Genomic DNA, 27545 nt, shown 5'->3' with positions numbered 1-27545 from the left:
GAATCCTTCGGCTAAAATGTAAAACGGTAAAGTTCTGTGCTATTTGGAGTAGACATACATTATGGGATGTATTTGGGCTACACGATCATTACCACAAGTAACATTGTGAGACCAAACACAAGCTATTAGTTTTGGCCAATTGGTTCTATTGCTTTGTACATCCATCCATTTTATTAACCGCTTGTCCTCACAAGGGTCGCGGGGGGGTTGCTGGAACCTATCCCAGCAGTAGGCGGGGTACACCCTGAACTGGTTGCCAGCCAGTCGCAGGTGAAGTAAACGGTTTCCAAAAAAAAAAAAAAAAAAGTCAAATGTAAGAAAGACCTCAAACTTGTGGGATGTTTTTATATTGCTTTTATTTGCCATATATAGGAGAACAGAATTGTTACAATTTTTTTTCAAGACATGAATTTTACTTTTGTAACTTGTTCTCTATGTTGTATCCCCCGTCATTGCCTTGGATGATAGCCTTCATCCCGCCGCCTATAGAATAGAACAAATTTGTTTCAATTTCTTTTCAGGACATTTGAATTTTACTTTTGCATTTCGCTCTCGATCGTTCATCACGCCTCCGAATCTATCTCGCGTTGTGTCTGCGTACCGTTGTGCGATGATGCCGCATCTCTGCCTGTCGCCTCCGCTAGTGATGATACCCATCATCTCGTCGTCTATAGAGTGTCCGCCGTTCATGTTGCTGGCCGTCACTGTGGCTAAGATGAGCGCACACATGACCACGATCATCGCGACCTTCAGCAGCCTGAGCATGGTTGTTTCACTTTGAAAATATTAGGAACCGATCTCAGCATATGATACAACGAGGGCAATAATAATAAACATTTAGTACGGTTCTTGTTTGCAATCTGATATTTTTATGTTCCTCTTACCTTTTCCCTTCACAGGTTGAAGCCGAATCAGCTCGTTGGTGTTGAAGTGAGTAGTAATCTGCCGGACCTTTGACGGTAACACTTAAATACCTCTTGAATGTTGGTTCAATGTAATACGTTGAAGAACATGTTGACTGTTTGTCAACGGATCCCTGCATAATTAATAGGAAACAAATATGTTTGAACAAGCAACCGACTGGAAAAAAAAATCATCATAACTAGTGGAGCTATTTTAACCCGTCCATCTCAGTGATGTTATTTCTATTTAGGGTGTGTACTAATTGATATATCAAGCAAGCAAAGGCCCCACTTATATTCACAATATATTATAATGATCTCTTTTTTTTTTTTTTTTTTTTTTACTGAACGTAACACAAAAGGTGCATTTACAACAATAAATTAATTTAAAGCTGCTCTATGGAAAAAATGGAATTTTCGTATCGCTACAGCCACGTGTGGCCGAAAAAATAAAACTGCACTCTCGCATGCACGCTGCCCACACTCGTACAAGCACAACTTTATTACTGAATATTCCAAAGGGTTTACGGACGTTGCCCAATGATCTGGTTTGCACAGCAATGGAAGAATAATTTTAACAGTTTTTTTTTTTAATTATTCTCGGCCTAGTGTTTTTCATTCAAATAGTTACCGTAGGATTTCCGTGCATTATTGATTATAATCCTGACTAAAACAACTACATTTCACGCAAGTACTGCAAGAAGGCAAATATGACGAGCCCAAGGCTGGAAAAACATGTTGACATGTTGGGGGATTACTCTTCTGGTGTGCGGAAATACCAAAAAGAAGCAGCTCTCCTCTTGTATAGTTATTATTATTTATTGGCATTATTTTATTTCTTGAAGCTTGTTTCTGGTTTGAGCTTATGTAGGCAACAGCACTTAGTTACAGCTGCATATTGTTCTTTAAATCAAGTTGAGTTCTACATCAATGGCACGTCGCAGCTATAATCCAACAGAACTCCATTGAGGACTACTCTAAAATGATTAGAAATTTATACACTTGTGGCTGAACACAAACCGTTCAATCACATTTTTGGTGCAATAGTTTACTTTAAAGTCATATTTCAATGAATTTCCCAGATGTGCAATCATGCATTGTCACAGTATATTAGTTTCATGGCCAGCCAGGGGGGAAGAAGGGTAGAGAGGGTCTGTCGGCTGTCAGCAAAATGTCTTCTAATGTGATGAAAATGAAATGTGACATCGTGTCACACTGCAAATACTGACAAGCGTCTGTGTGTGTGTGAGTGTGTGTGTGCGCACACACGTGAGTTATGAACTACTTAAGTGTGAAAAATGGATGTGAAATAAGCATTGCGTTACCAAACTGTCACATTCCAGCTGTCACAAAATGTACATTAATGCTCTCATGTTCTTTTTAAATATTTTCTTATATACTTTTGGTAATAAATTAATTTAGCCATGGAAGATAAGATAAGTGCAACTAGTGCTTCTAAAGCATCCTCGCTTGGCCTAGATTTTGTCAACAAAATGAACCAATATAGTTGGTGGATGCAATCAGCTCAGCGGCATGAAAGTATCAACAGTATTACTGTTTTACTAATAACGTTTTAACACTAGCTTCATATAGTGGCGACATCCCAGCTCTGTATTACAGTTTACACTTTACAGCAATGGTCATTATTGCATTGCAGTGAGTTGACGGGATCAGCTGCTCAGTCTTCTTGCGCCATCTAGTGCCGAAACTCAGACTTGCAGAGCCAACTCAGCACAAGAGCCTCTGTTTGGCTCTATGTGCAGAAACAGCTCTCGTCCACAACTGACAGACACCAAGTCGTGTAGCAATTAGCATGCTCACACCTGCTCAGTGTCTCTCCTGGGCAACTCCAGAGTGGAGCAGAGTCAAACCCTTCACAAGAGGACTGGTTCGAAAGCCCAAGCTGAGCGACGAGGCCAGCCTATTATTTCTCAGAACCTTTCAACCTTGCACACCTGTGCCATTCCACATCCCCGGAGTTAGCTAGCTTTCGTAGTCTGGGATCGGGCCGCTAGGGGTTCCCACCTTCGGCTGCCGCATAGCTCACAAAGCACCCAACTCAATTGTCTCCGAGTCATCCCTAAGGTGGTGGACCCATGAGTGGAGGACCCGTGTTGTCTGGTGAGGTCATGCCCTGCCCTGCTCCATGATTGCAGGCCCTGGCCACCAGGCACCCGACTTATAGATCCACCTCTGGAGGGGGATCCTGATAAACTTCATCCAATGATGTTGTTCTACCAGGAGCATAATATTGGGCCACAAAACCCGTCTATCACGACAAGGTAACAATTCAAGAATGGGACAGTAAAATCAATCATAAAATACTTCACCCTGTTCACTGCCATGAAATTCAGCTTTATAAATGTCAGTGTGAGGTAATGACAACTACAACGACACCTAGTGGTATCAGTCAAAAGTGCCAAGTGGTACCACTGTTATTGTTTTGTTTTTACTTGCGGACAAAAAAAAAGGTGTTTACTAGAGCTAAGGCACATACCGTATTTGAGTTTGTTTTACTGCAATTTTGTTTCCACTATTTGGGTGACCTTATTGGCTAAATAAAAGAAGAAAATAGAGTCCAAATATTACAAAACAACCCTCAGAATGATCATATTGTTACCGTTACGTATTACATTACATGGCACTTCCAATAAAAATTGATCATTAAAAAATACAAAATAACAAATTTATTTAATCATGTTACACTGTATAGAGTTGCCTAATGCTGTGAGCTTTGTTATTATAAACAAACAAACAACACATAAGCGGCAGGCGAAGATTACAGGTCAGGTTTGATCATTTGAGGAAGTGACAACTTCTCCGGTGTCACTTGTTGAAGAACTAGAGAAGCGTCAGTATCGCGTCACGACCTGACAAGACAACAGGTAGGATCTCTGTTCAGTGTCTACTATGAGTTTGGTTAAAAAGTTAAACATGTGGAGTAATCCTGGCATTTGAAACATGTTTTTGTTAAATAATGTGATTCCCTTGGACCTACAAGTAAAATGATGCAAGATGGAATGATATTTAAAGATTAAACACAGGTCTAAATTGTAAAATGATGATAGATTTAAGTCATGCCTTATTGCAGGCAGTTAGGAAAGACATTTGACCTCTTGAACCGCTTTCATTTATTGCGTCACGTCTGCTCCAAAACACGGCCTATATTGTAATTAACTTTCCCACTCACTGAAATGTTTAACAACACTGACACTGGGAAATTGACTGCAAAGGAGATTATGACTTATTCTGTATTTCCTGCCATCTATCGGCCATCTGAAGCGCACTCATGCATTCACTGGACACTAATTTGCAAGCCGAGTCGAATAGTAGAGGCAATCAGCCGAGCAGATGACAGCGATTGGGTTACACGACGCAATTCACCAACGGGCCTCTGAAGAAAACAATGGAGGCGTGTGAGAATGCAATGGAGGGAATCAAAGATCAATTTAACCTTATTTCCTCAGGCTACATTTAGTTTTCTTAGTGTAATTAACGGTATGTTTGAGTGAGAAGCAGTCATTAGTTGTTGAGTTGCACAGAGAGTCAAACGTGAGGAGGTCACAGTTCACCGTTTTAAGCAACTGTCCGTTTTTCATACATCATACCATATACTGCTCCTGACGTCATTATGGATGAAAGATTTCATAGTTAAAAGTCGCCTGTTACTAAATACGTCCCTCCTTGAGATCCTTCAACTTATCACCCGTCCGCTTTTATCAGGTGGCCTCTTGTAATGGAGTCGTACGAGAAGGAATCACTGAGAAGAATCAGGCGGAACAGCCAAATGCTCCTGCAGGATCTCTTTTCCTGTCACAGGGGAGGCGGAGATACTCCGGTAAGTGTTGGTTGTCAGCTCCGCTACAACAACTTGAAACTACTTTTGATGTCTTCATCACATCCCAGTTCAGTCAGGTCAAGATGCTACAACAAACCGGTTTGCTCAGAGCAAAAAAAAGCAAAGTCATCTGTCTAAATGTCACACTTTATTATAGCTTGGGCTATTTTAGCGTTGCTGAAGAGATTTAACTCGAGTCCTGAGGGTCGATGACGTGATATATTTTCCATTTCTAGCTCGTTATTTATCTAACTTACGAGACTCTCAGAATCCTCTCGGCAAAGGATGCATTTGCTGAAGTTATTTCTTTCGAGCAACTGTACAAATAAACATCTTTATCAATGGAACTTCTTTATGTTGATCTCAGAATGAATACATTGGGCAACTCCTCAGTCCGAATAATCTCTTAATTTGTTCTGGTTTGCTGCTGCATGTGCGCCCGCAGCTCGACGATCTCAAAGTGCGCTCTCGCAGTGCTAACAAAGACGACGTCTACCTGCCGACCATCGCCAGGAAAGCCTCAAGTCTCGCCTCAATCCGAGGAAATCTGAGTCAGTCCTGTCCTCTTCTCAACACCAGAAGAAGAGGATCCTTCTCTTCGGTCGGCTCACAAAAGACTGCAGGCCGCAGCAACAAACAGGTAGTCTTTGAAACGACCAGCGAAAATGAAAGCCTCCGCTTATAACGTCCGCTGTACTTTTAGAGCGACCTCAATGCACAACGAGAGGCAAAGAAATCCAACGTTACAGTGACCATGACGTACCTGGGACGAGGCCGCTGGGGTTCAATGAGGTCAAATCGAGATGAACTTAAAGTGCTCCAGCAAGTCAATGGAGGGGAGAACATCTGCGTCTTCAAGGGCTTGGTGACCCCAGGAGGTAGCAGAGTCAACCCGTATCCCCGCCGGGTCAATGAGTTGGATCTGGACGGAATGGAAATGATTTGACATCATGTTCCATGTCCAATTAATTACCCTTCAAGCTCCTTTTGAAACTTCTTAACCCTGGAGAACCCAAGAACCCTTTTCTTCTTTGGAAAATTATGAATTATACATTAAATGACTGCTATAAATTCACTGAACACCAAAATATATGTTTTTTTCAATTATAACTCTTTATTCCCTAATTTAGGATTAGGGCGAAATTTGATTCTTTTGGGATTTAGGGGTATCATTTCGAAAAATCGGAATAACAAAAACTGTCAGTAAACTATTTAGAATTTAAGAAAATAATCAATCAAATACACAGCTACATTGAACAATATGATTTTTTTGTTTTATCTGTTGCATTTTAGAACTGGATTTTGAATGTACAAACACACTTTGGCCAATGGAAACAAGAACACAGGGACAGAATCACCGCTGGAAAAAAATAAAGGTCTTTGTTATTTGAGTAGCAGAATTTATAGGGGCCAAATTTGACCCCGTGGGTTCTCCAGGGTTAATTGAAACTACCATTTGGTATCACCCACTTGGTATTTTCAATCGACATTTACTGTAATCACTTAACTCGACCCACTGCTCAGGGTATCTTCCTGACTCATCCAAATACGCTCGTACAGAACAGTGCCATCTGGAGTCTGCTCATTGACACTGGACAATTTAATCATCTTTCGAAACAAAACCGTTCACGCTTTCGTACCTTCTACCTTTTTCTCCTTTCAGAGCTGTTCAATTTCATCTCTCAAAGACACAGAGGCTTCCCCTTCAGTGCTTCCTTGTATGTGAACGGCATCAAGGTGGCCCGAATCAGCGCCTGCTGCGAGTACCGCTACGCGCCCGGTTTCCAGCAGGGCAAGAAGAGCTGCTTCCGGCTGTCCTGGCTCGCCGGTGGGATGCCTTGCCACAGGTGCGATGTCGGCACACTCGCGGCTGAAAATTGCAAGTTACTGTAGTATACAATCCATTGGGCAAAAATTCCACTCTGCAGACATAATGCATTGTGAAGGGTGTAATTGGACACACGTTGCATGTATAAAGGAGCTTATGTATGAGGCACTATCAAAGTTTCGTTTTTTTTTTTTTTCCAGATGCACAAGTCTTCGAAGCAAATGCAGCTCTTTCCAGCAACTGAACAACAGCACAAAAGAGAGCTTAGTTCTCCCTCTAGTGCACGGCTCTGGCACTGGTATAAAGCGTGAGAACCCCCCCCCCCCCCAGAGTGTTTCCGTTTCTTCCTAAAGCTGATTCATCTGCTGTCCATTTACATTAAAACCAATCGTTAATTTATAGTTGAAAGCTAAGAGAAAATGCGCAGCTAAGCAGTATTTTCGTTTTGTGTTTTCTCCAAGGCTCTAATGTTGCCGCAGTGGAGTCGTGTCCGTCATCCCCTCAGTTTATCCCGACCAAACCGGAGACTAAGTCTGCGAGGAGGACAAGAAGACACGCCAAGGACAAGGCCGGTGGATCCACAGACAGCGAGGACCCCCCGGCCCCTGCCATGAAAGAGACCTCCAAAAAGAGGAGACGCGAGGGTCAAACTCATCAGAGCACGAGCAAAGGCAAGACGGCCACGAGCACCAGACGGGACGGCGAGGGCTCCCCAGGCTCGACCTTGTCCCCAAAATATGAGGGCCAAGTTTCATCTGCCAGACAAGAGCCGCAGCAGCGCAAAGAAATAACTGGCGCTGGCGAAGCACGGCGGACACGCAAGCCGAACATCAGCAAGACAGGAAATGTGCTCGGTGAGACCTGATCTGATGAACTTTCTTGCATCTGTATATGCTTTTTGCATTTAACCGTCTTTGTGGGGATAAGATACCTAAAATCAACAGTGGTTTTGTTGTTCAAGACCGCTTACAGGATGAGGAAGTACTGACTAAGCAGAAGCGGGAGAAGCGGTGGGAGTCAAATGGGAAAAGCAGAGATGGGGACGGACGGACGGACTTCTACGAACAATGTGTGCAGATGAGCGCCGAGCTGGAGAAGAGCCCAAGCAAGCACAACCGCTTCCAAGCAAACAGTGAGCAAAGGAAATGGCGGCCAAGTGGAAAGAGAGCTGGAACATGACACAAAGTGTGATTTACATAATAGGCAGAGAAGCTGAAATGCGGAACAAAACAGAAGGCATTGAACTACGCCACCTGACAAAATTTGGGAGACTGCTGTTGAACGAGACGCTGTCTCCAAAATTTTAACTGCGAACACAATGTACGTGTATGTCATTCATAGATTGGAAATTAAAGATTGAACTATTTGGTCGCAAACCACTCGATTTGGGCCAAGACACCCATATTTTGATGTATCGTTCATTTTACTCTAACGGTACACAGAGATGTGAAGCAACGAAGTACAAATACTTTGCTTCCTTACTTGAGTAGTTTTTTCCAGTACTTTGTACTTTCTTATTTTTTTAGACTACTTTTTACTTTTTATCTGTTACATTTTAACATGATTATCTGTACTTTTTACTCGATACATTTTCAAAACAAGGTCGTTACTTTTGTTTTTTACTTTGTCCTTTTGAGTGATACTCATTGACGCAGGGCAAGTCAGAGAGACAACTGGCCGATGTACCATTTTTGCTCCATTGGTTAACATCGTTCAAGTTGACGTAGGAGGAAACATCCGGTAAAAATACTTTTTACTTCTACTGATCAAGTGTATTTCAGAGCCTGTAGTAATTGAGTGGGTACTTTTACCAAAATAGTTTTTTACACAAGTAATTGTACTTTTACTCAAATAGAGAATGTCAGTACTTTTCCCATCTTTGACGGCACAATATCGATCCACATGCCCATATTGATATCATGGCTGCTAGATTAACTCCAGATGTACTGGCTGTTTAGAGCAATATGGCTCAGGTGTTGATAACAATAACTGAATATTTGTGTTCTCCGTTCAAAGTGCTACAAAGGCGTCGGCTCCAGAAGAGACTGTCGTTGGAGCCCAAAGCTCCGAGCTCAGACGCGGAGCATAGCGAAGAGAGTGACGCCGTCTTCCGACCGGATGGAGAGCCTGACAAAGACGAGGAGGGCAAAGGGGAGGAGGAGGAGGAGGAGGCCGGTGAAAAAGAGCCCGTTCATGAGCAAGACCTGCAAGCTCAGGTGTTTTTACAACACACATAACCTTCTTTTTTAGCTCACTCTGAAGAGGGCAATTTGTGGTAGCGCGCAAAGAATGATTTTTCTTTTCAATCAATCCAGATGTTATTTGAGCCTTGCAAATTGCAACCTAAGCTTTTAAATACAGAACTAATCCGCATGCTGCTGCTAGAGAAATTGAGTTTCACAATTCTTGTTTTGACATGAAGCATAAATGAAATGTAGGTAGGTGTGTGTGTTCACTGATTTTCTACTAAGGGGATTCTGTATGAAACCGATTATAAAGCAAGACTTGATATTTTCTGCACCAATAGGGGGCAGTATATCAATAGGAAAAGAATGAGCAGAAGCTTCAGTCAATGCAGCATCTGCAGCAAAACGCCTTTGACAGGTTTTGGTTATCTAATTGTTTATTATGCATATGGAAAGAAAATGATGTGCTTATAGGTTATTCATTTGTTGGATGGAAAATTAATGAGCATTTCCTCTCAAGATAAGTTTTTAAAAACCCTCCAAATGTAATTGCAAATGCATTTCTATAAGAAAGATAATGATTTTGCACCCTGCGGTTAATTGATCGGAAGTCTGATTTGGATTACATAACTCGTCTTCCTGCATTCTCACAGGCAACTTTGACCTGCCTTGTGGAACTGCTCCAGCTCGCTTTTTTAATTTCCCAATGACCTAAAGCAAATATTAAGCAGCTCAGCACCCATCATATATCCCGCTTCCAGTCCATACCATACGGAAACATGACGCCGTTCGCAATTTCCCATGACTTTCTCCTGCTTTGCTGCCGTAGCTGGAAGCCATGATCACAGTGCTGAGCACATCGGATGAGGTGGAGCAGCTGGTTCTGAGGAACACCGACCTGACGGACGACCTCCTGCTTACTGTGGCGGGCGCCCTGAAGAGCAGCTCGTCCGAGGTCGCTCTGCTCAACCTCAACCTCAACCTCATTGGCCCGTACGGCGCTCACATTCTGCTGGACGTCCTGACGGCGAAGCCTCAGGTCAAAGGTTTACAGTAAGCGCTGACACTCCAAAGTTACATTAAATATGAGGTCTGCTTGGGTTGAGTTTCATTCAAATCATTCAGAACCTTGATAAGGGAATTGGACCTGCAACCAATTGTGAGACAACTTTAATTTATTTTCTCTAGCTTGTTTGGAAACCGATTACATGATCATGGAGCAGTGGCTCTTCTGAGTGGGATAGCCGAGCTACAGGAGCAAACATCAAGAGCCGCCGCCGCCATTCGACAGCAGCAAAAACTCCCACAGCAGGCAGCGGGCAACCTCACCACTGGAGGGAGCTCTTTCAAGATGTTTTCACTTTTGGAACTGGACATTGGGGGTAACAACCTGAGTGGGGTTGGGGTGAAGGTACTCGCATCCTACATGAGGCACCACTCACACCTGCAGTATTTAGGTCTAGCTCAGACGGGTGGTGCGGACCTGGGAGCGTGGAAAGAACTTTTCGACAGCCTGAAAGGGAACAGCTCGCTGGCTCAGATCATCCTAGATGAGAACAACCTGGGCGACCCCGGGGTCAGGCTGCTGGCCGACGTGTTGAAAGCCAACGCTTGTCTGCGGATGGTCGATCTAGACGGGAACGGGATCAGTGACGTGGGAGGGAACGACATCATGGCGGCTTTGCTTTGCAGGGGCCAGTTCCCCATGAGGCATCTGAGTCTTGCCGAGAACAACATCAGCTCTGGACTCATGAGTAGGATACAGGAAGAAGTGAAATTCAAATTAATTGAAGAATGAAAGCCATACTCTAAAAACAGTTGGGTGAAAAATAACCCAACTATGGGTCAAAAATGGACTGATCTACTTGGGTTGATTTGACCCAACTTTGAGTCAAGAAATGCCTTTCAGCATAAAACAACTCGTAAAAATTGGTCAGATCCTTTACTTGGGTCAGAAAAATTGGTACATTTGTATAAAACAACCCATAAAGTTGGGTCAAATTGACCCATAAAGTGGATCGGTCCATTTTTGATCCATAATTGGGCTACTTTTGACCCAACTGTTTTTAGAGTGTACACTTGGTTGGTAGAATTTTGTGAAGCTGTCGTACACTCTAAAAACAGTTGGGTGAAAAATAACCCAACTATGGGTCAAAAATGGACCGATCTACTTGGGTTGATTTGACCCAACTTTGAGTCAAGAAATGAATCTTTCAGCGTAAACCAACTCATAAATATTGATCAGATCCTTTATTTGGGTCATTTTATATAAAACAACCCAGAAGGTTAGGTCAGATTAACCCATAAATTGGATCAATCCATTTTTGACCCATAATTGGGTTACTTTTGTCCCAACTGTTTTTAGAGCGTAGTAAATGCTTAATAACTCCAAGGCTTGCCGTCATCCAAATTCTTCAGGATCCAACTGTACAGTTAAGCACCAAGCCATCACTTCTGAAACAGACCCGTTCACCTTTAGAGGTCAGAGTGGAAAATTGACTCATTTGACCTTCAAAACATGCACACAAAGGTTATCTCCTTCTCATAACTGGATGGACCTTTGAGCAAATGCTGCCTCAAAGAGGAAGTGTAGGAGTTACTGAATGCTGCAAAGCCGTGTTTACATTCTCACTTATTTCCCCTCAGTGGACTCTTGTGCCCTGTCATAAACTCTAGAATAATTGAGTTCTTGTGACGCCCCCCCAAAAAAGACGACCACAACCACAGTGACTCATTCCACCCACTGCAATCACAAAAATCGTGGATGACTAACCAACAACTTTTCCCCTCCCTCTCCTCACAGTAACCGTCATCAGATCCTTGTTATGGAGGCAAACACATTCACTTTGGACTTCTGGTGTGTCTTTTCAGAATCCAACGCAGGTATTTTTTTTTTTTTAGGAGGGAAAAGACATTTTGGGTGCTGCCAATGTATTGTCCTAACAACTGTAGGAGAAGAAGGCCCGTGATCAAAGCTTGTCAAGGTGGTAATTATCTCCTTGTCCGGACAGTGAGTCTGCTGAAATCAAGCCTTAGATTTGATCTGATGGTCTTTGAGGGTCCCTCGCTGCGGAACGCTGACAAAGACGTTCTCCGAAGATGACAGATAAATGAAGCACGCTCGCCTGAAGATAACATCCGTAGAAGTTGTCCTCATCCAGCGCATTTAGACGAACATTTAAAACCGTGCGCAGCTACTTAACGTTTTTTTTTGTAAAGTGCATTTTTGCCATCAGCACAATGCGGCGAGGTGTTTACTGCTTAGTCGACTGTTGATCTACGAGGATCTCAACAGGTTCCGTTTGTGCCCGACAAAGCGGTGGCTGAGCCGTAATTCACATTCTCCGTCTCTGTTACATATAAATACATCAGGATCACTGACCCCCATTGTCCGCCCACTAGCGTAATCTGGAAGCAAATCCCGCTCCCCCGCTCCTGGCCTGTTTAGGTCCGAAAAAACAAGGCCTTCAGTGTGGAGCTCCATTTGAAAGGAATTTACAGATTTGCTGCCGAGTTTCACCTTTCAGCCCTTTTAGGCCGCTGTACTGCATCCTATTTGTTCTTTCACCCAACATTCACAGATACACCAAAAGCTCATTAAAAAGACATCAATCCATGTTTAATGACATCTTATTTAAATTCACAGTTGTATATTTTTTTTTTCAATGAAAATTATGAATTTTGATGAAAATGGTACTTAAAAGATTGGTCTATGTATAGTTAATGAATGCTTCTAATGATGGCTCATTTTGAACCTGGAACACATTTCATTATTTACTATGAGAAAAATTGCAGCGAGATTGAGGTTGACCCTCAGAGATTTTACAGTAGGCCTATTCACATTTTTCAATTAATACATTCCAAACAGCACCAATCAAAAATAAAAAATATTAGCAAATGCAGCATTTTTATGCTTGGTTGAAGCTGTTGAGTTTACGTGAGAGCATATCTAGCTTATTTTTCTAGACAGCTCACCTAGCGGCACCGTGGCCCAATATCGCCGTATTGGTCATTTCTGGTCTTTTGCCAGTCTGGGCGTTCCAGCACAACACGGGTGTGTCCTTAGAGATGTGACAATTTGGTGGCAGGAAGTCATCTTAAACCGTATGCCTGCTCAGACCACGTCTAAATACTGGCACAGCTAGTCTAACACGATTTTGGTGAATTTGATCGATGTGCAAACAAGACCGATTCTGAGCTCCACGGATGTGTGTGGATGTCAAACAAACAATAAGTGGCAAATCCAGGTCCGGAAAGTAAAACCCCTGCCACAGTTTGGCTTTAGCCCCTAGTGCTAGCCCCCTAGCAAGTAAACGAGCAGCATGGGTGCTAGCTAGCTAGCTCACTCCCTAGCAAGTAAACACACACCATGAGAACTAGCTAGGGAGCTAGCTAACTAGCACCCGAGGCTAAAGCCAAACTGTGGCAGGATTTTTACTTTTTCTGGACCTGGAATTGGCAACCTTACAGACAAATTTTATTCCAAACGGCAGTATTTCCAACAAATTGTACAAAATAAACAACTACAGAGTCAGAGTATTTCAAACTCTCCTTTTGCAATGAAAACCTGTTCCAGCATAAAAAAGGCAGATTTTGTATGACCATGCCGCTGAACAGGACAAAAGAGGAAGAAAAAGGCTGCGAGGAACATATGCTTCTTTTGACCATGAAAGCATCCTGCGGCAAACACAACTTCAGAAACTCTCACAGGCTCGTGTGGAGCGCTACTTAAATTAGCACCAAAGAGAGCTGAAACCGAGGATGTGAACGGAGGCCTGGTCAGCATGTAACGCACACACAAATAGATTTTTGTGTACATCAGACGTGTTCCCATCAACGTTTAGAAGCTGAGTTGTGTTTGAGGAAGGCCAGGTCCATTTCAGGCACATTTGTTTTGTTCCCTCTTTATTAAAGACACCCAGTATGCTGCGTAACATAACCGACCAAGACTGTTTATGCTAAATGTCTTCAAGTGGAGACGCGAGTGAATTTTGCTCTCTATAATTAGAATGACCGTGCGCGGCTTTGAAGGAAAAAAAAAAAGCTTACCTTGCTAAATTAGAAGCCTTTGTTGTGCGATTTGGATCAGTAAACAGTGACAAATGCGAGAGTGGAAAAAGCAGGCGCCGCATGAAATGTGGCTTTTTACGGATGTGCGAGATGTAGCACTGCCCCGGGATCTCCACATAACAGATCCGCTTTTCTATGGCCGAGCACAAGAGCAATTTATAGACAAGATCAGACGCAGACATCATGATGCATGCACACAAAAGTTACAATAGAGAACCGGATTCATTTTGTTTTCATTTGATATGAGGGCAATATCGTAATATTAAAACTGCTACAATATCGTCGACGTCATGTCACGATATTAAAAGTAGCACATTTGTTAAAAAAAAGTCAGGTTCATTTCCATTTGTGCAGTTCTAGCACCCTCTGGTGGCTAGTTTTTTAGTGCCATTAAATTTTTACAAGGCATGTTTTGGCCCTTCTATGTTTAAAATCCACGCTAATAGTCAGATGAAGGGAAATGTAATATGCTTGTGAACCGACTCAATATGTGGAGGGACTCAATGTGTGTGTGCATTAGCAAGTCAGCGTCCCAATATTAACTCATTCACTCGCAGCCATTTTCACTGAAGCAACCCCCTTCGCTCCCAGCTGTTTTACTAGATTTGGACAGATTTTACAAGGCCCACAGAATATATTGTTTTATTGCTATAACAACATGGAACCTGCCAAAAGAAAGATTAGAGTCTCTTCTTTCATCAGGAAAAAAAGTATATTTGTATCCGTTTCCGTTTTGCAGCAATTAGCATTAGAATATAGCTAAGTTTCATCATTATTCACAAATCTGTTGGAAACACTGGGGAAAAGAGCTTTTTGCAACATGGCCCTGGTTGATCTCTTATACTCTACTGCCACCTGCTGGCCGTTTTTGTAATAAGTACCATTACTTCAACCATTCTCTTCAGTTCAGAGGCTGCATCAAACCCTTCTGTATGCTCTAGCATGAAAAAAATAATAATAATAATAAACTTATAAATACGTTTTTGGGGCCATGGCAATATTTAAAATTTAAACATTTTTATACCTTTTTGGGAGCAAATTAGTTAAGTGTTATTAGAGTTGTTTATATGCATTGCTTATGTACAAAAGCACAATATTGTGTTTTTTTTTTTTGTATGAGCAATTTATTTTTGTTTTTATTTATGTTTGGATATCGCTACATCCCTAGTCAGTTACGCCAGATTGCGCTGACAATGAAATTTTAATTTTGAATTAAATATTTTCTTCATGATGGCAAGAATTATTATATAGAATAAGCATATATTTGGTCCACTACGGTCCAAACGGTGCATCAACACATGCAGAAAGACAATATTACAATACTCAAGCATATATTCTTTATCCTCTGCAAAAACGGAGTCACTTGCAGCAGTTAGGAAATGTTTTCTCATTTGTTGCTGCACACGTACACTCAACTTTTTTAAAAGGCAGCAACATATGTCAAAATCTGCAAGCCCTTGGTTGGTGCAAATGTGGCATTAAAAATGATATTCAATCCACAACGTTACGTAACGTTTACTTATTAAAGGACATTGGAGGATTATCTGTTTGTAAAGACCCATCCATCCCCAGCTGTTGGAATTGTAAACACGGACGCTTGAGTGCAAGCCACATGGCCACATGCAATACAGTATGTGACGCGCCATTGTGATGAAGACTTTAAGAGTTGGCTCATCCAACAATGGCCCCCGCTGCTGTTTGACATTTGGCAGGCCGGCCAGCTTTTCAATATGGATCATTCATCAGCGGTTTGATCCTCGGCGCAAATGTCAGCGCAACAATGCTTCTGACTTGGCAGCAGCTTCCGTCTCCCCGCAGCTCCACGGGGGTGTGAACGCTTTTATTATAATGAAACATCATCGCTACCAGTTTTATAGTTGATAGAAACTACGAGCGGAAATCACACAAATGTGAGTATGGAATGATACAAATAAATAGCATAGTACAAAGTACAGTCCAATACAACTGTTTAGTGCAATTTGTGCTGCCATTTTTAACTACAAAATGTTTTCAATGTACAATATACATATAAAAAGTAATAAAAATAATTAGGTCAATGACAGACGGCCATTTTGTTAACAATTGACGGGAAACTGAACGAAATGTTTTATGTTTGCCAGGTACTAGGCAATTCACACCCCTAGCTTGAACCTTTTCAGCTTGAACATGAGCGAGTCATCCATCTATCAATAGCGCTAACACTCTGAGATGATGCGCGACCCCTCCCCTTACCTTTAACTGTAAACAGCAGCAGCAGGTCAGATTCAGGGTGCCAGGGTCATGATCTCACATGCATTTGGACTAGAAGTCATAAAAAAAAAAAAAATTATATAAAATATATATGCGGTATAATATAACATATATAAATACTGTAATGTAATCATGTAAAATAAATCAAATATATATGCTCTATAACATTTTGTAGCATCCTCGGTTGAAATAAAGGTGGTGTCTCCAACTGATGGTTCACAATTTTTATTAAACCTGTCTTTGTGTGAACACACTGTAAGAGCTAAAATACAAATAAACAAAAATTGCCATTAATAACTCAAACGGTATGTTTTGTGTATCCTTTTACCGTATTTAAGCCATATACTTGGGTGACCATAGTCCCATTTCCAAATAAAAGAGGACACTTGCCCCGGCCTTGAAATTGTGGTGCCAGTCGCAGTTACACAGTGTGTACTTCACCTCCTATTAGTCACGCAAAGCCAACCGGACATTTTTCAAGAATTTATAAAACCCCCGGACGCCCCAACAGGACTTAAGAAAATGGTCTGTCATCCCAAAAGAGGACACATTTGGTCACTTTACCACATACTATAAATTAATTGCCTTAAACAATTACCTTTTATCTCTTGAGTACAATTTATATTGTAAATAAACATTTTAACCTTGCCTGTTGTCTTTATAAATACCTTCTACATAAAAATAAACCATAAAGAAATACAGCTTCTTAGTCAATAAAACAGAATCTTAAACAATAGCATTGTTAAATATTTACCAAGGAGCGTTAGCACACTCCAGTGGACGAAAACGGTAACGTTTTATTATGCAGTAAATTACACAATGAACATGAAATATAGCAACATTAGTTAAACAATGAAACGTTGCTCCAGTACGAACCTCGTTCTCTGCTCTTTTTCCTTCTTGTTCCTTCACTCGTATGCATTAATTTCTATGAAGCTTTCTGAAGCAGCAGTGCAGCACCACCCAATTCCTAAAAATAAAATAAAAATGAAAAAAGATCCATGGAGGAGACTTCATCTGTTTTCCGAATCACCATCACATCTATCCAAACGTTTCAGTCCTCTGATTTCTTCGTTGGTGTTTTAACATGACTTTCTTCTTCTGGTCATTTTAGGTGTGCTATCTGCATGCACGTACCACACTGCCCCCAGGAGGCCACGGCACGTACTGCAGTAAAGTCAATTTTGACACAAGTATCGTTTTTTTTTATTTTTTTTTTAACAATTGATATTTGACTATGACAGACTGCTAAACTCTTCTAAAAATCCCCTTGCTTGTCTTGATAAAGTGCCTTTGACATACACTGAGCCTCAATGACAAGCAGCAGGCGTTGGTGGTATAGCGGTTAGCGTAGCTGCCTTGCTAGCAGTTCGATTCCCGGCCAACGCAGGTATTTTGAAACAGACTCGTTACTGTTCACCTCCAATGCAGTTTACTATGAGCAAGTAACCTTGTGTCTGGCACAGGTGAGGAGTGTGTAGTATATTTTCCATTGAGGGATCATAAGTATATTACATGAACACAATTTCCAACTATGGAAAGTCAGGGACAAGCTTTTGGACTCTGTTTTGAATATTTTACAATAAATGCTGTATAAATGAGAGCAGTTCAAAATGACTAATAAAAGTACAACCACATTAATAAAAATATTTTTTATATGAATTAAACTTTTAAAGCCGAAAGGAAAAGAAGCATACATCATGTCGGACTTCATTTCTTTTGTTTTTTTTACTACTAAACAGCTGCTTCATAGAACCGATAAACAGTGCGTCATTAGCGACTGTTAATCAACCATTAAAAGCGACTGAAATGTCTCATCCGGGAGCAGCGGCCCTTTTAAGCAAAGCCCACTCTTAAATTTTGTCATAGCGGAGTCCGCTGGCTGACGTTAAATTTCCTGTTGCAACGTATGGAATGAGTAAACAGCACCAGGGGGCAGGCTTTTATTGGAGCCAGCTGTTTCTTGGCCGGGATGAAGCCTGCTGCAATCAGATGGCCCCAATTCCCCGAGACAGACAAAAGAGCGAGTGTTTAGAAGAACAGAGTTTCCATCAGCAGCAGACCAGAACACCAGCGGATTCTTCTTCTTCTCTTAATTTGAGTTGTGGACTAAAAACAGACAGGAACTAGAAAAGGTACTCAGCCGAACGCAGACCTCCGCCTAGGTGGGAAAACGGCGGTTTGCTTATCAACACAGTTTGGAACCGTTGACATTATTACGAGTTTAAAGAGTGTATTTGTTTAAAATGATGATACCAATTCTTAAGGGAGGTTATGCATGAGGCATGAGGTAAGTACGGGACGCGACCAAATTTGGTGAATATTGAGCATGAGCTGTAATCAAACCCAGTCACGAGGTCGTCCAAATCTGCAATCAACTAAAAAAAGTGTGAAAATAATAGTGTGATTCAAACCATCATATAATTGTAAAAACATTTGAAGACCCCCCAAAAAAATGTCTGCCAATATTTGGTTCGATGGTTCAAGTGTGATCCTCAAAGGTCTTTATAAAAACTGCTGAGTAAAAGCTTCCTTACCCGAAGCGCTCGTGATGCATGTCAAATTTGTCATCCAGACTTCTGCACTATATTAACAGCTGACTTCAATTACTCAGCAAAAAGTCTGGAGTCCAAAGAGCCACGGACGGGACATCTCCCCCCCACCCCCCCACCTGTCAATAGTTACGGACGTCTGACGTGTGCGAGAAAATCAACTGCTATCAAACAAACACGCTCATCGTATTGAATCTGTTTAGATTTTCTTCCCTCCGCAGTTTTTGGTAACAGTCGATGGTTTTTCGCTCGCGAAGATGGCCCCGTGGGCCCACATGAAAAGAGAGATCAAGTCCAGGACCACCGTGATGATACGCATGAGACCGCAAATGCCCCCCCCCCCCCCCCCGTGCCCCCTCCCACCACTGACAGCAGGAAACACATGCTAAGAACATTTTGTAACCTGCTCATCAAATGGGGAGGAACGTCCTCTTCTTGTGTTGTGGATTTCAAGTCAAGCCACATTTAAGGAATGAATCAACAACTTTTCCGTGTATGTTGCGCAGCTGCAGGGATTTGAGTCTTCCGGTCATTTGGGACACACACAATTAAAAAAAAAAAAAAGGATTAATCAAAATAGTGCGGATTAAATAAAAAATAAAAAAATATTATTATGTTTAGATATTTTTGTATACATATTTTTGTTGTTAATACAGCAATTCCCAATTTTTATCCCATGAAATTGTATGAATTTATATTGTACATCTTTGTTTTATTATTTTGTCCAATCAGATTGCAGCTTCTAAGTGTTGCCGTATCAATGTAATCGGCCAGGGGCCTTTGGATTCGGTAGTGCTGGTCTATGTACTAGGAATAGACCGATATTCAGCATTATTCGGCCATTTTGAAGAATCATATGGCCGATAATATATCCATTGTAAAAAAAAAAAAAAAGTGTTAACTTTAGTGAACTAATTACATTTCCAGAGATGTTGCTGACCCTGGAGAAATGCTTCAGGTATTTTGAACAATTTTCAAGACTTTATTTAATTCGCGGGCAGCATGACAGCTAAATGCTGATTCACCATGTTTGCTTTGAACACTTAGAGGAACAATGGCTTGATTTCTATAATTGTGGCGTGACAGTGGTGGTACTAAGAGGTGGACTAAGTCGGATAAGTCCTCACTGAAAGCCCAGACACCAAATGCATGCATTGTGTTTTGGGGATTGGGATTTTAGCCCCCCCCCCCCCAAAAAAAAAATCAATCACTTCAGGCCCCACCACATGAAAATTCAATTTTTACTACCTTGTCGATCTCAAGCCCTTAGAATCGACATCACGCTTCTCCTCTGCATCACATCTCTTGGCTTAAAGGTGACAAGCTTGGTCCCCCTTCCTGGGTCCCAATGGTGAGGGGGAGGGGCCCGTACGTAGAAGAGGCGGGATCCAGTTGCATGGCGCTGAATGGGCGCTCTGTTGGGCTTCCCCCGGGACGCGGTGACGACGGGTCAATGAGGACTTTCTCCTGCGGAGGAATTTCACAGCACACGAGCGGCCTGCAACACGTCTCCGTCACCGCGGCGAGAACAGACGTGTTCTGGAAAAAAAGATGCCATAAATAGGCAGTCCATGCGTTGACACCTCCTGATGTCATTTTTCAAACGCTGGTGCAAGATGAATATGACAGACGTGGACCTGACCTTCAACAAAGTGTTTACGTACGCGTTGCTCGGTCCGGTAGATCGGGATTACAAATGGCGTGACGGGCAACAAGAAAAATGATCGTTTGAAGTTGAAATTAAAATGGACATGAATTCTTTAGTTTACAACCATTATATTATATTTAACGAGAAGTAACAAAATAACTCATCATTTTTGTTAATAAAATAAAAACAAGAGTGCTTTAAACAAGCGAAACTGAAACTACATTTTACATTCATTACATTATCTAAAACTACGTCATTATTGCAAAAGTTTTCTCTGTTTTCGTCTTTTCAATTAATTTTATACTAGGAGTGTCAGGCAATTAATCGCATGACTTCAATAGTTAACTCACGATTAATCGCAAATTTTATATCTGTTCTAAATGTACAATAAAATGTACAATAAAATATTTTTCATACTCTTGCATATACATAAAAGCGGAAAAAAAACATTTAATAGAACTATGCCTGCATCTTTTAGTCATTGATAGAGTAATTTAATAATACTTTATGAAAATTTTTTTAAAATGAAACAGATGTACTCTAACTGTAAAAAACAAACGTAATGTTGATTTGTGTTGAGGTAATTTTTTCTGCCACTAGATGGCATAATTGAATTTGTAAGACGTTGGTGACAGCTCAGTGCATTTTTCTTTTCATATTCAGAGCTATCTAATCTTTAACATGAAGTAACATGTAACATAGTAATTTTTAAAACTGTAAAATACAACTTGACCCCCCCATCTCAACAAATTTATGCATTATTATTCAATTTATTACTGATCAATTTTGAAGTGGACGTGTCTGCTGCGTTATGACTGGGGCTGGGCATTAATTGAACTAAAATTAACTCAAAATTAACTAATTCACTGCCATTGACGTCAAAAATTAATTTGAACAATTTATAATAGTCTAAAAAAAATTTTCACTTTTGTTAACAAGAGTATGAAAACATAGAAAACACTTTTTATTGTACATTTAGAACAGATATTAAATTTATGATTAATCGTGAGTTAACTATTGAAGTCATGCGATTAATTACACAAAAAAAATGTAATTGCCTAAAAAAAATTTGGAGCGCCAATTGTAATTAATTGCATAACTTCACGAGTTAACTCACGATTAATCACAAATTTTATATCTGTTCTAAATGTACAATAAAAAAATTCCATACTCTTGTTAACAAAAATGGAAAAAAAAATGTTAAACTAATAGAAATAGTTCAAATGAATTTTTGACGTCTATAACCGTCAATGGCAGTGAATGAGTTAACACACTCATTTTGACACCCCTATTTTATACATTTTTAATGTTATTGCTTTGGTATTACTGTATAGTCAAGCAGTCATTTTAGAATACTTTACACCGATTCAGCAGAATGAAGAAAGAAAGAAAAGAATATATAGGATATCATTCGACAAGTGACTTTCAATGATATTAATTCAACAATGTCGTTCCTTTTCTTTAAAATAACATTTCAGATGGACATTTTGGGGAAATTGTGGTTTTGTCCTGCAGGATGTAGAATGGGCAAGTCTGTTTGTACAGTAAATACAGCTGCGGTTAATTCAGTCCGAATTTGTAAGTATTGCACTTAACCTCAACCACAAACATTGTTTGCCTAAAGCAACATATGCCAAAGGCAATATATGAATGTTGGGCTTGTTGCTTGCCGTGTGTACCATGAAGACCGAAATTTGACGTCTTAATTGTCAGATGAAAAGTCACATGACCAAACAGAAAACAGGTATCCGTGGCCTGTTGTTACCTGAGATCTTGGGCACTGTGATGTCATTTGCAGTCGACAGTAGGTGGCGGTACAAGGGCGGTCGTGGCTCAGGTGGAAGTTGTGATCATGCCAAAGTGCCCTTGAGCAAGACACCGAACCCCCCCCCCCCCCCCCCCCCCCGGTTGCTCCTGATGCTGAGTCATCAGTCGGTGAATATGTTCGAGTGCCTTGAGGGTGGAAAAGCGCATTACAAGTGAAAGCTCATTTATCGTGATTCTACGTTATTCATCATGACCCTCATATGAGCTTGAAACGTCAAATAAATACAAGAATTAGCTTGATGTCATTTTTGCCGAGTCACACACACTTTTTTTTTTTTTTTTTTTAAGTAAGAGTTGTATGTACTGTATGTTAAGAGGCACAATCTCAGAGCATACGATAATTTGGTCATCAAGAGGAAGGACATGTCAAATCGGTAAAATTACCGAATGAACAATACTGAGCTCACCAGAAAAAAAAAAAATAATAATAATTTAAAAAAAAAAGAGGAATGACAACAGAAGAAGCATTTTTTGTGTCATCGTGCTGCTGAGTCATTGATCACATTTTGCAAAATGGCGTCCACCGCCAGTGACAACTCTGACAGTGAGGGCGCCACTGCCACCTACAGTCGTGGATGTGCAATTACACTTAATTTTAGTGCAGCCAAAACCAAACAAAACAACAAAAAAAACGTTCCCTAGGGTCAAAAGTGACGCCCCGCCCCCAAATTGAAAAGGACTGCTTTATGAAATGACCAGATGTGTTTTGGTCTTTCGGTGGTTTTGATTCATTGTCAGGACTCCGGATTCCTTAAATCCTCACTGAGAACCCGGTAGGACACTTCCTGTAACTCTCCACTCACTCACACACGCACGCACGCATGCATGCGAGAGGAGCTTCGGCAAGCCCCCCAGCAGCAGTTTGAGGGGGCTGCACGAGGGAGGGAGGAGGACACACCTTCAAGTCCCTGCTGCAGCTCCACGGCGCGACAGAGGGAGGCATCCCCCCCCCCACAGCCCACCCTTCTCTTCTCCCCCTCACTCACACAAGAAACTTTCATTTTCGAGAAGTCTCTGCACGCTCCCAGCACAGTCAGGCGCGCGCAATGCCGGCGCGAATGTGATTTGCCGAAGACGCGCGCAGGTGGAAGACGATGACAGGTCGCGTTTGTCGTGCAAACTTGAATTGTTTTTTTGTTTTTTTAACAAGTGCAACCCGGGATGGAAAGTGCTCCTTTGCCTCATCCGGACTGGAGTGAAGCCCCACAAGAAAGAATGAAGTAACCGCTATGGAGCCGGAAAATGGCCCGCACTCCCACTTCAAAGGAGCCGGGGGGTGAGTACGCCGCCTGACTTTTGCAATCTTATTTCTTTCTGCGCGCATGCAATCACATAAAACGGATTCAAAATGGAGCACGTGACTCCTCACATGAATGTCGAATGTGATCGCGTTTTGATTGGAAGTTGCCGGCCACTTTTCAACGTCCCGTTTCGGGCAGCTGGGCTACGATTTGGGGGGGCTCAAAAAGATGTATGAGAGGAGGAGAAGAATCCTCCTCATCTCTCCTCCCACGCTGTGCATCATCTTCTGTTTATTGGCTACCCCCCCCCCCCCCAAAAAAAAAGGGGAGGAGAGCGAAAAAAGAAGTGTTGCATCATATCCCCTCATCGGTAGTGTACACTACTGTACAGCGCGATTGGAGGACACGCCCACTTTTCTTTTTATTAATATCAGAGAGAGAGAGAAAGAGAGAGAGAGAGAGAGAGAGACGGATTTAATGTCAGTGGAGTGGTTTGACCGCTCTCTCTGTGAGAAAAACCACAAATGTAATAAACTTCCTGTATTACAAGCGCCGTTAGCGAGCCACACACAACCACATGATCAGCTACGGGAGTGTAAAAAAAAGCTCTTAAAAAACAAAAAACCTGTGCGCGAAGCCAACAGTGCCGTTATCACCCTAGCATGGGAAATAACTCAGTGGAGCGGCGTACTACCGTTGATTCCTGTGATCATAAAAGATGATGGAACTGCTTAGTGTTGAACATAAACGTTCATTTGGAGGGACAATCGAGTTGATTGTGTTCAGGTGTTCAAAATTCGACTCTGTGGTCCAGAATAAAGTCGAAAATGGTCTCATTTACTCATTTTTAAGGCATTGCCGTGTAGTGGTTCACATAGCTGGGTTTGATCTAGCTCGGGATTAAGTCTCTCTCAGTCTTGCACTGTTTGCTCCAATTCAAATGGACCAGGGTTCGATTTCCACGCTGGTCCACACATTTAAGACACACAAACACATCCTGGAGCGGATCAATAAACCAGATCCAGACCTGATTTTTGAGGTGGTCTTGGTTGGCTTCCAAATAGATTCTAGTGCAGTTCGCTTCAGGTGTGAATCCAAACTAGCATCGATCTGCAAGTGGGAAGACCCCGAGGGACTGTTTTTGTCTTTCGGTCATTTGGGACACACACAAATAAAATAAAAAAAGGATTAATCAAAATACTAAATATTATTATTATTATGTTTATATATTTTTGTATACATATGTTTTTGTTTTTTTAATACAGCAATTCACAATTTTTTTCCCATGAAATTGTGTGAATTCATTAATTTATACTGTACATGTTTAATTATTTTGTCCAATCAGATTGCAGCTTCTAAGTGTTGCCGTATCAATGTAATCGACCAGGGGCCTTTGGATTCAGTAGTGCTGGTCTATGTACTAGGAATAGACCGATATTCAGCTTTATTCTGCCATTTTGAAGAATCATATGGCCGATAATAGAGCCATTGTAAAAAATTTTTAAAGAAGTGTTAACTTTAGAGAACTAATTACATTTTCAGAGATGCTGCTGACCCTGGATAAATGCTTCAGGTATTTTGAAAAATTTTCAAGACTTTATTTAATTTGCGGGCAGCATGACAGCTAAATGCTGATTCACCATGTTTGCTTTGAATACTTAAAGGAACAATGGCTTTTCCGCAATCCGCAAGTGGGAAGACCCGAGGGACTGTTTTTGATGGATTATGCGATGAAACTCAAACTTCTGTCCACTAGGTGGCGTTCGTTTGTATATTGGGGGTATATTTACCAGCTCAGATGTTAACAAGAGATTTGATACTCTACTATTCACTAACCCTCTTCACAAGAGTCGGGATGTTCCATAACGAGCTTAGAGGTTCTGTTTGTCCTGAACGTTGAGGAAACCCCCACGTTTTCCCCGCTTTTGATTTACAGCCGGTCTGCGTATTTTAGTCCGAGCAAAGTTCAGTTGGGTCGACCTGATCTGCTCCAAGAAAGCATCCCACACTTTCAAGTAGTTGCGGTCCGATAGCGTTCAAAAGAGCCGGTCTCTTGGATGCTTTAAGAGACCGGATGAAGTAGCTTGGGCGTCTGGCTCGGATGCCTCATGGATCCCCCCCCCCCCCCCCCGCTCAACACCCCCCCCCCCGCCCTTGGGAGGTATTCCAGGCACAATCTGCGGGGACGAGGCCCTGGGGACATTCTGAAGAGACTTTTTCTTCTATCTGGTGAGGGAATGCCTCGGACCCAAGGCAGACTCCCATTGCGGGAGTCAAACAGAGGCTATCTGTATCTGGGTAAAAAAAAAAACACAAGGCCACTAGCCAAGACTTTGGATAATCGGATTGATATTTTTGGAATATCCATAGTAATCAGATTGATGTTTGATTATCCGTACTCTGGGAATGGCCGATCCCATCTGATCTCAGAAAGCAAGGTTAGGATGGGCCAGAAAAAAAAAAAAAAAAAGGATGGGCTGGCGCTTGGATAAGCGATCTGACAATCGCCCGTCAATCACGATCAACGGGTCATGACCTCTGATGAATGCTCGAGTACTGACAGGTGCACCCGAGCAAGGACGTTACAAGTTCGAAACAGTATCAGCTCAGATTTTACTGTGCGGCGTTTGTGTCAATTCTTTGTGACCGCGACTATTCTTCCTAGAGGTCCTCAAATGATGCATGATTGATACATTAACCCTGAAGAACCCACGGGGTCAAATTTGGCCCCTATAAATTCTGCTACTCAAATAACAAAGACTTCTTTGTGACCGCGACTATTCTTCCTAGAGGTCCTCAAATGATGCATGATTGATACATTAACCCTGAAGAACCCACGGGGTCAAATTTGGCCCCTATAAATTCTGCTACTCAAATAACAAAGACCTTTTTTTTTTTTTTTTTACAAATTTAACTTCAAAAGTCCAGAGTGCCACTTCTGATCCCTGCATGGGGCCATCTAGTGGATGAATATTGCACTTACATGAGCCGGAGTGGTGGTGACAAAATGGCTAAAATGCAACAAATAAAACAAAACAATTATATTGTTCAATGTAGCTATGTATTTGATTGATTATTTTCTTAAATTCTAAATAGTTTACTGACAGTTTTTGTTATTCAGATTTTTCGAAATGATACCCCTAAATCCCAAAGGGTCAAATTTCACTCTAATCCTAAATTAGGGAATAAATTGAAAAAAACATTGAAAAAACATATATTTTGGTGTTCAGTGAACTTATAGCAGTCATTTAATGTATAATTGATAATTTTCCAAAAAAGAAAAGGGTTCTTGGGTTCTCCAGGGTTAAAAGACTGTAGATTGTCCATATGAGTGTTATCAGACTTGTACGAATGGATGTTTTGTATCACAATGTCTTCTTTTATTGTCTCCTAGGAGAGTCCTGATTCTTTGGACTATTGTTTGTTGTAGCTGCTCTCTCACGCTGGCCCAAAGTGAGTATGTCCAGGCAGCTGCGATATTCTGGTTTACTCAGATGCCAATTCCAGCTCTAGATCATATATAAAAAAAACTGTTTAACTGTCGAGGACGATAGTTTAGCTACCCAGCTATCTTCTATAACATCCTTCCCGAATGAGCTGGAGCTTAACCAGGTAGTTTATCGACTAAAACGCATATTAAAGCTTCACGGTGGTATAAATTGGACAGGTCATGTTCAGAACAAATAAACGTTATAATGATAAGGGAAGTGCTAAATGCCAGACAGAGCAGCCGTGATTGACTGTTTTTAGTCAAATTGGGTCGCTGCCTGGTTTTTGCAGACATTTTCATTTGTTGCGCTTCAGCAGGAGGTGGAAGGAAGCCTCGGGCTGTCTGATTCCCTTTTTCAGTATGCAGGCTGTGAATGTAGAGCATTAGATAAAAGAGCATATTTACTTGGAGATGAACAATTAAAAGCTGTCGTTTGGAAATATGCCGTTTTTTTCTCAGGTTCTGTGAGGTATGCATTTTTTTTCGCTTTTATTAGTAATCTTCACTTTGTTGGAAATTTGCTGTTTTTTTTCTTAGGTTCTGTAAGGTATGCATTTTGGATTTTTTTTTTTCGGTTTTATTAGTAATCTGTACTTTGTTGGAAATTTGCTGGGTTTTTTTCTCAGGTTCTGTAAGGTATGCATTTTTTTTTTTAATTCGGTTTTATTAGTAATCTGTACTTTGTTGGAAATTTGCAGTTTTTTTCTTAGGTT

At 41.3% G+C, this 27545-nt stretch overlaps 2 protein-coding genes and 1 long non-coding RNA gene across 5 annotated transcripts in view; 2 read left to right on the top strand and 1 right to left on the bottom strand.

Annotated features, from left to right (window-relative positions):
- Window positions 1-339: 339 nt before the first annotated feature.
- LOC144048410 (uncharacterized) lies at window positions 340-17148 on the bottom strand. 2 transcript variants are annotated; one of them, XR_013293338.1, is made up of 7 exons: window positions 16951-17148; window positions 16057-16125; window positions 6381-6610; window positions 5504-5662; window positions 885-1036; window positions 602-775; window positions 340-483 (listed from the first exon to the last, which is right to left on the bottom strand). It is a non-coding gene; the product is annotated as an uncharacterized LOC144048410 (long non-coding RNA). The 2 variants fall into 2 exon arrangements; XR_013293339.1 differs by lacking the exons at window positions 5504-5662; window positions 6381-6610.
- Window positions 4291-12377, top strand: LOC144048407 (uncharacterized). The gene is made up of 10 exons (XM_077560340.1): window positions 4291-4740; window positions 5186-5380; window positions 5444-5618; window positions 6404-6587; window positions 6769-6866; window positions 7030-7422; window positions 7530-7700; window positions 8585-8784; window positions 9584-9807; window positions 9943-12377. The coding sequence occupies exons 1-10, from the start codon at window positions 4639-4641 to the stop codon at window positions 10550-10552; spliced, it is 2352 nt and encodes a 783-aa protein (XP_077416466.1). The 5' UTR covers window positions 4291-4638; the 3' UTR covers window positions 10553-12377.
- A 5738-nt stretch (window positions 17149-22886) lies between the features above and the next one.
- LOC144048957 (uncharacterized) overlaps window positions 22887-27545 on the top strand; it is a 66103-nt gene continuing 61444 nt past the window's right edge. For both annotated transcript variants that reach the window (XM_077561472.1, XM_077561471.1), the window contains exons 1-2: window positions 22887-23377; window positions 26737-26795. In XM_077561472.1, the coding sequence (XP_077417598.1) occupies window positions 23331-23377; window positions 26737-26795 (106 nt within the window). In that variant the 5' untranslated portion in view covers window positions 22887-23330. The remainder of the gene's footprint in view (window positions 23378-26736; window positions 26796-27545) is intronic.

Source organism: Vanacampus margaritifer, chromosome 3, assembly GCF_051991255.1.
Source record: "Vanacampus margaritifer isolate UIUO_Vmar chromosome 3, RoL_Vmar_1.0, whole genome shotgun sequence".
Taxonomy (NCBI): domain Eukaryota; kingdom Metazoa; phylum Chordata; class Actinopteri; order Syngnathiformes; family Syngnathidae; genus Vanacampus; species Vanacampus margaritifer.
This window is presented reverse-complemented; position numbering and strand designations above follow the sequence as displayed.

What these genes read in the sequence shown, in the direction of transcription:
- LOC144048407 (XM_077560340.1), top strand. Translation starts at nt 4,639, where the DNA reads ATGGAGTCGTACGAGAAGGAATCACTGAGAAGAATCAGGCGGAACAGC. An exon ending in GGGGAGGCGGAGATACTCCG is followed by an intron (nt 4,741 to 5,185) that starts GTAAGTGTTGGT and finishes GTGCGCCCGCAG; the next exon opens with CTCGACGATCTCAAAGTGCG. An exon ending in CCTCAGGTCAAAGGTTTACA is followed by an intron (nt 9,808 to 9,942) that starts GTAAGCGCTGAC and finishes TATTTTCTCTAG; the next exon opens with CTTGTTTGGAAACCGATTAC.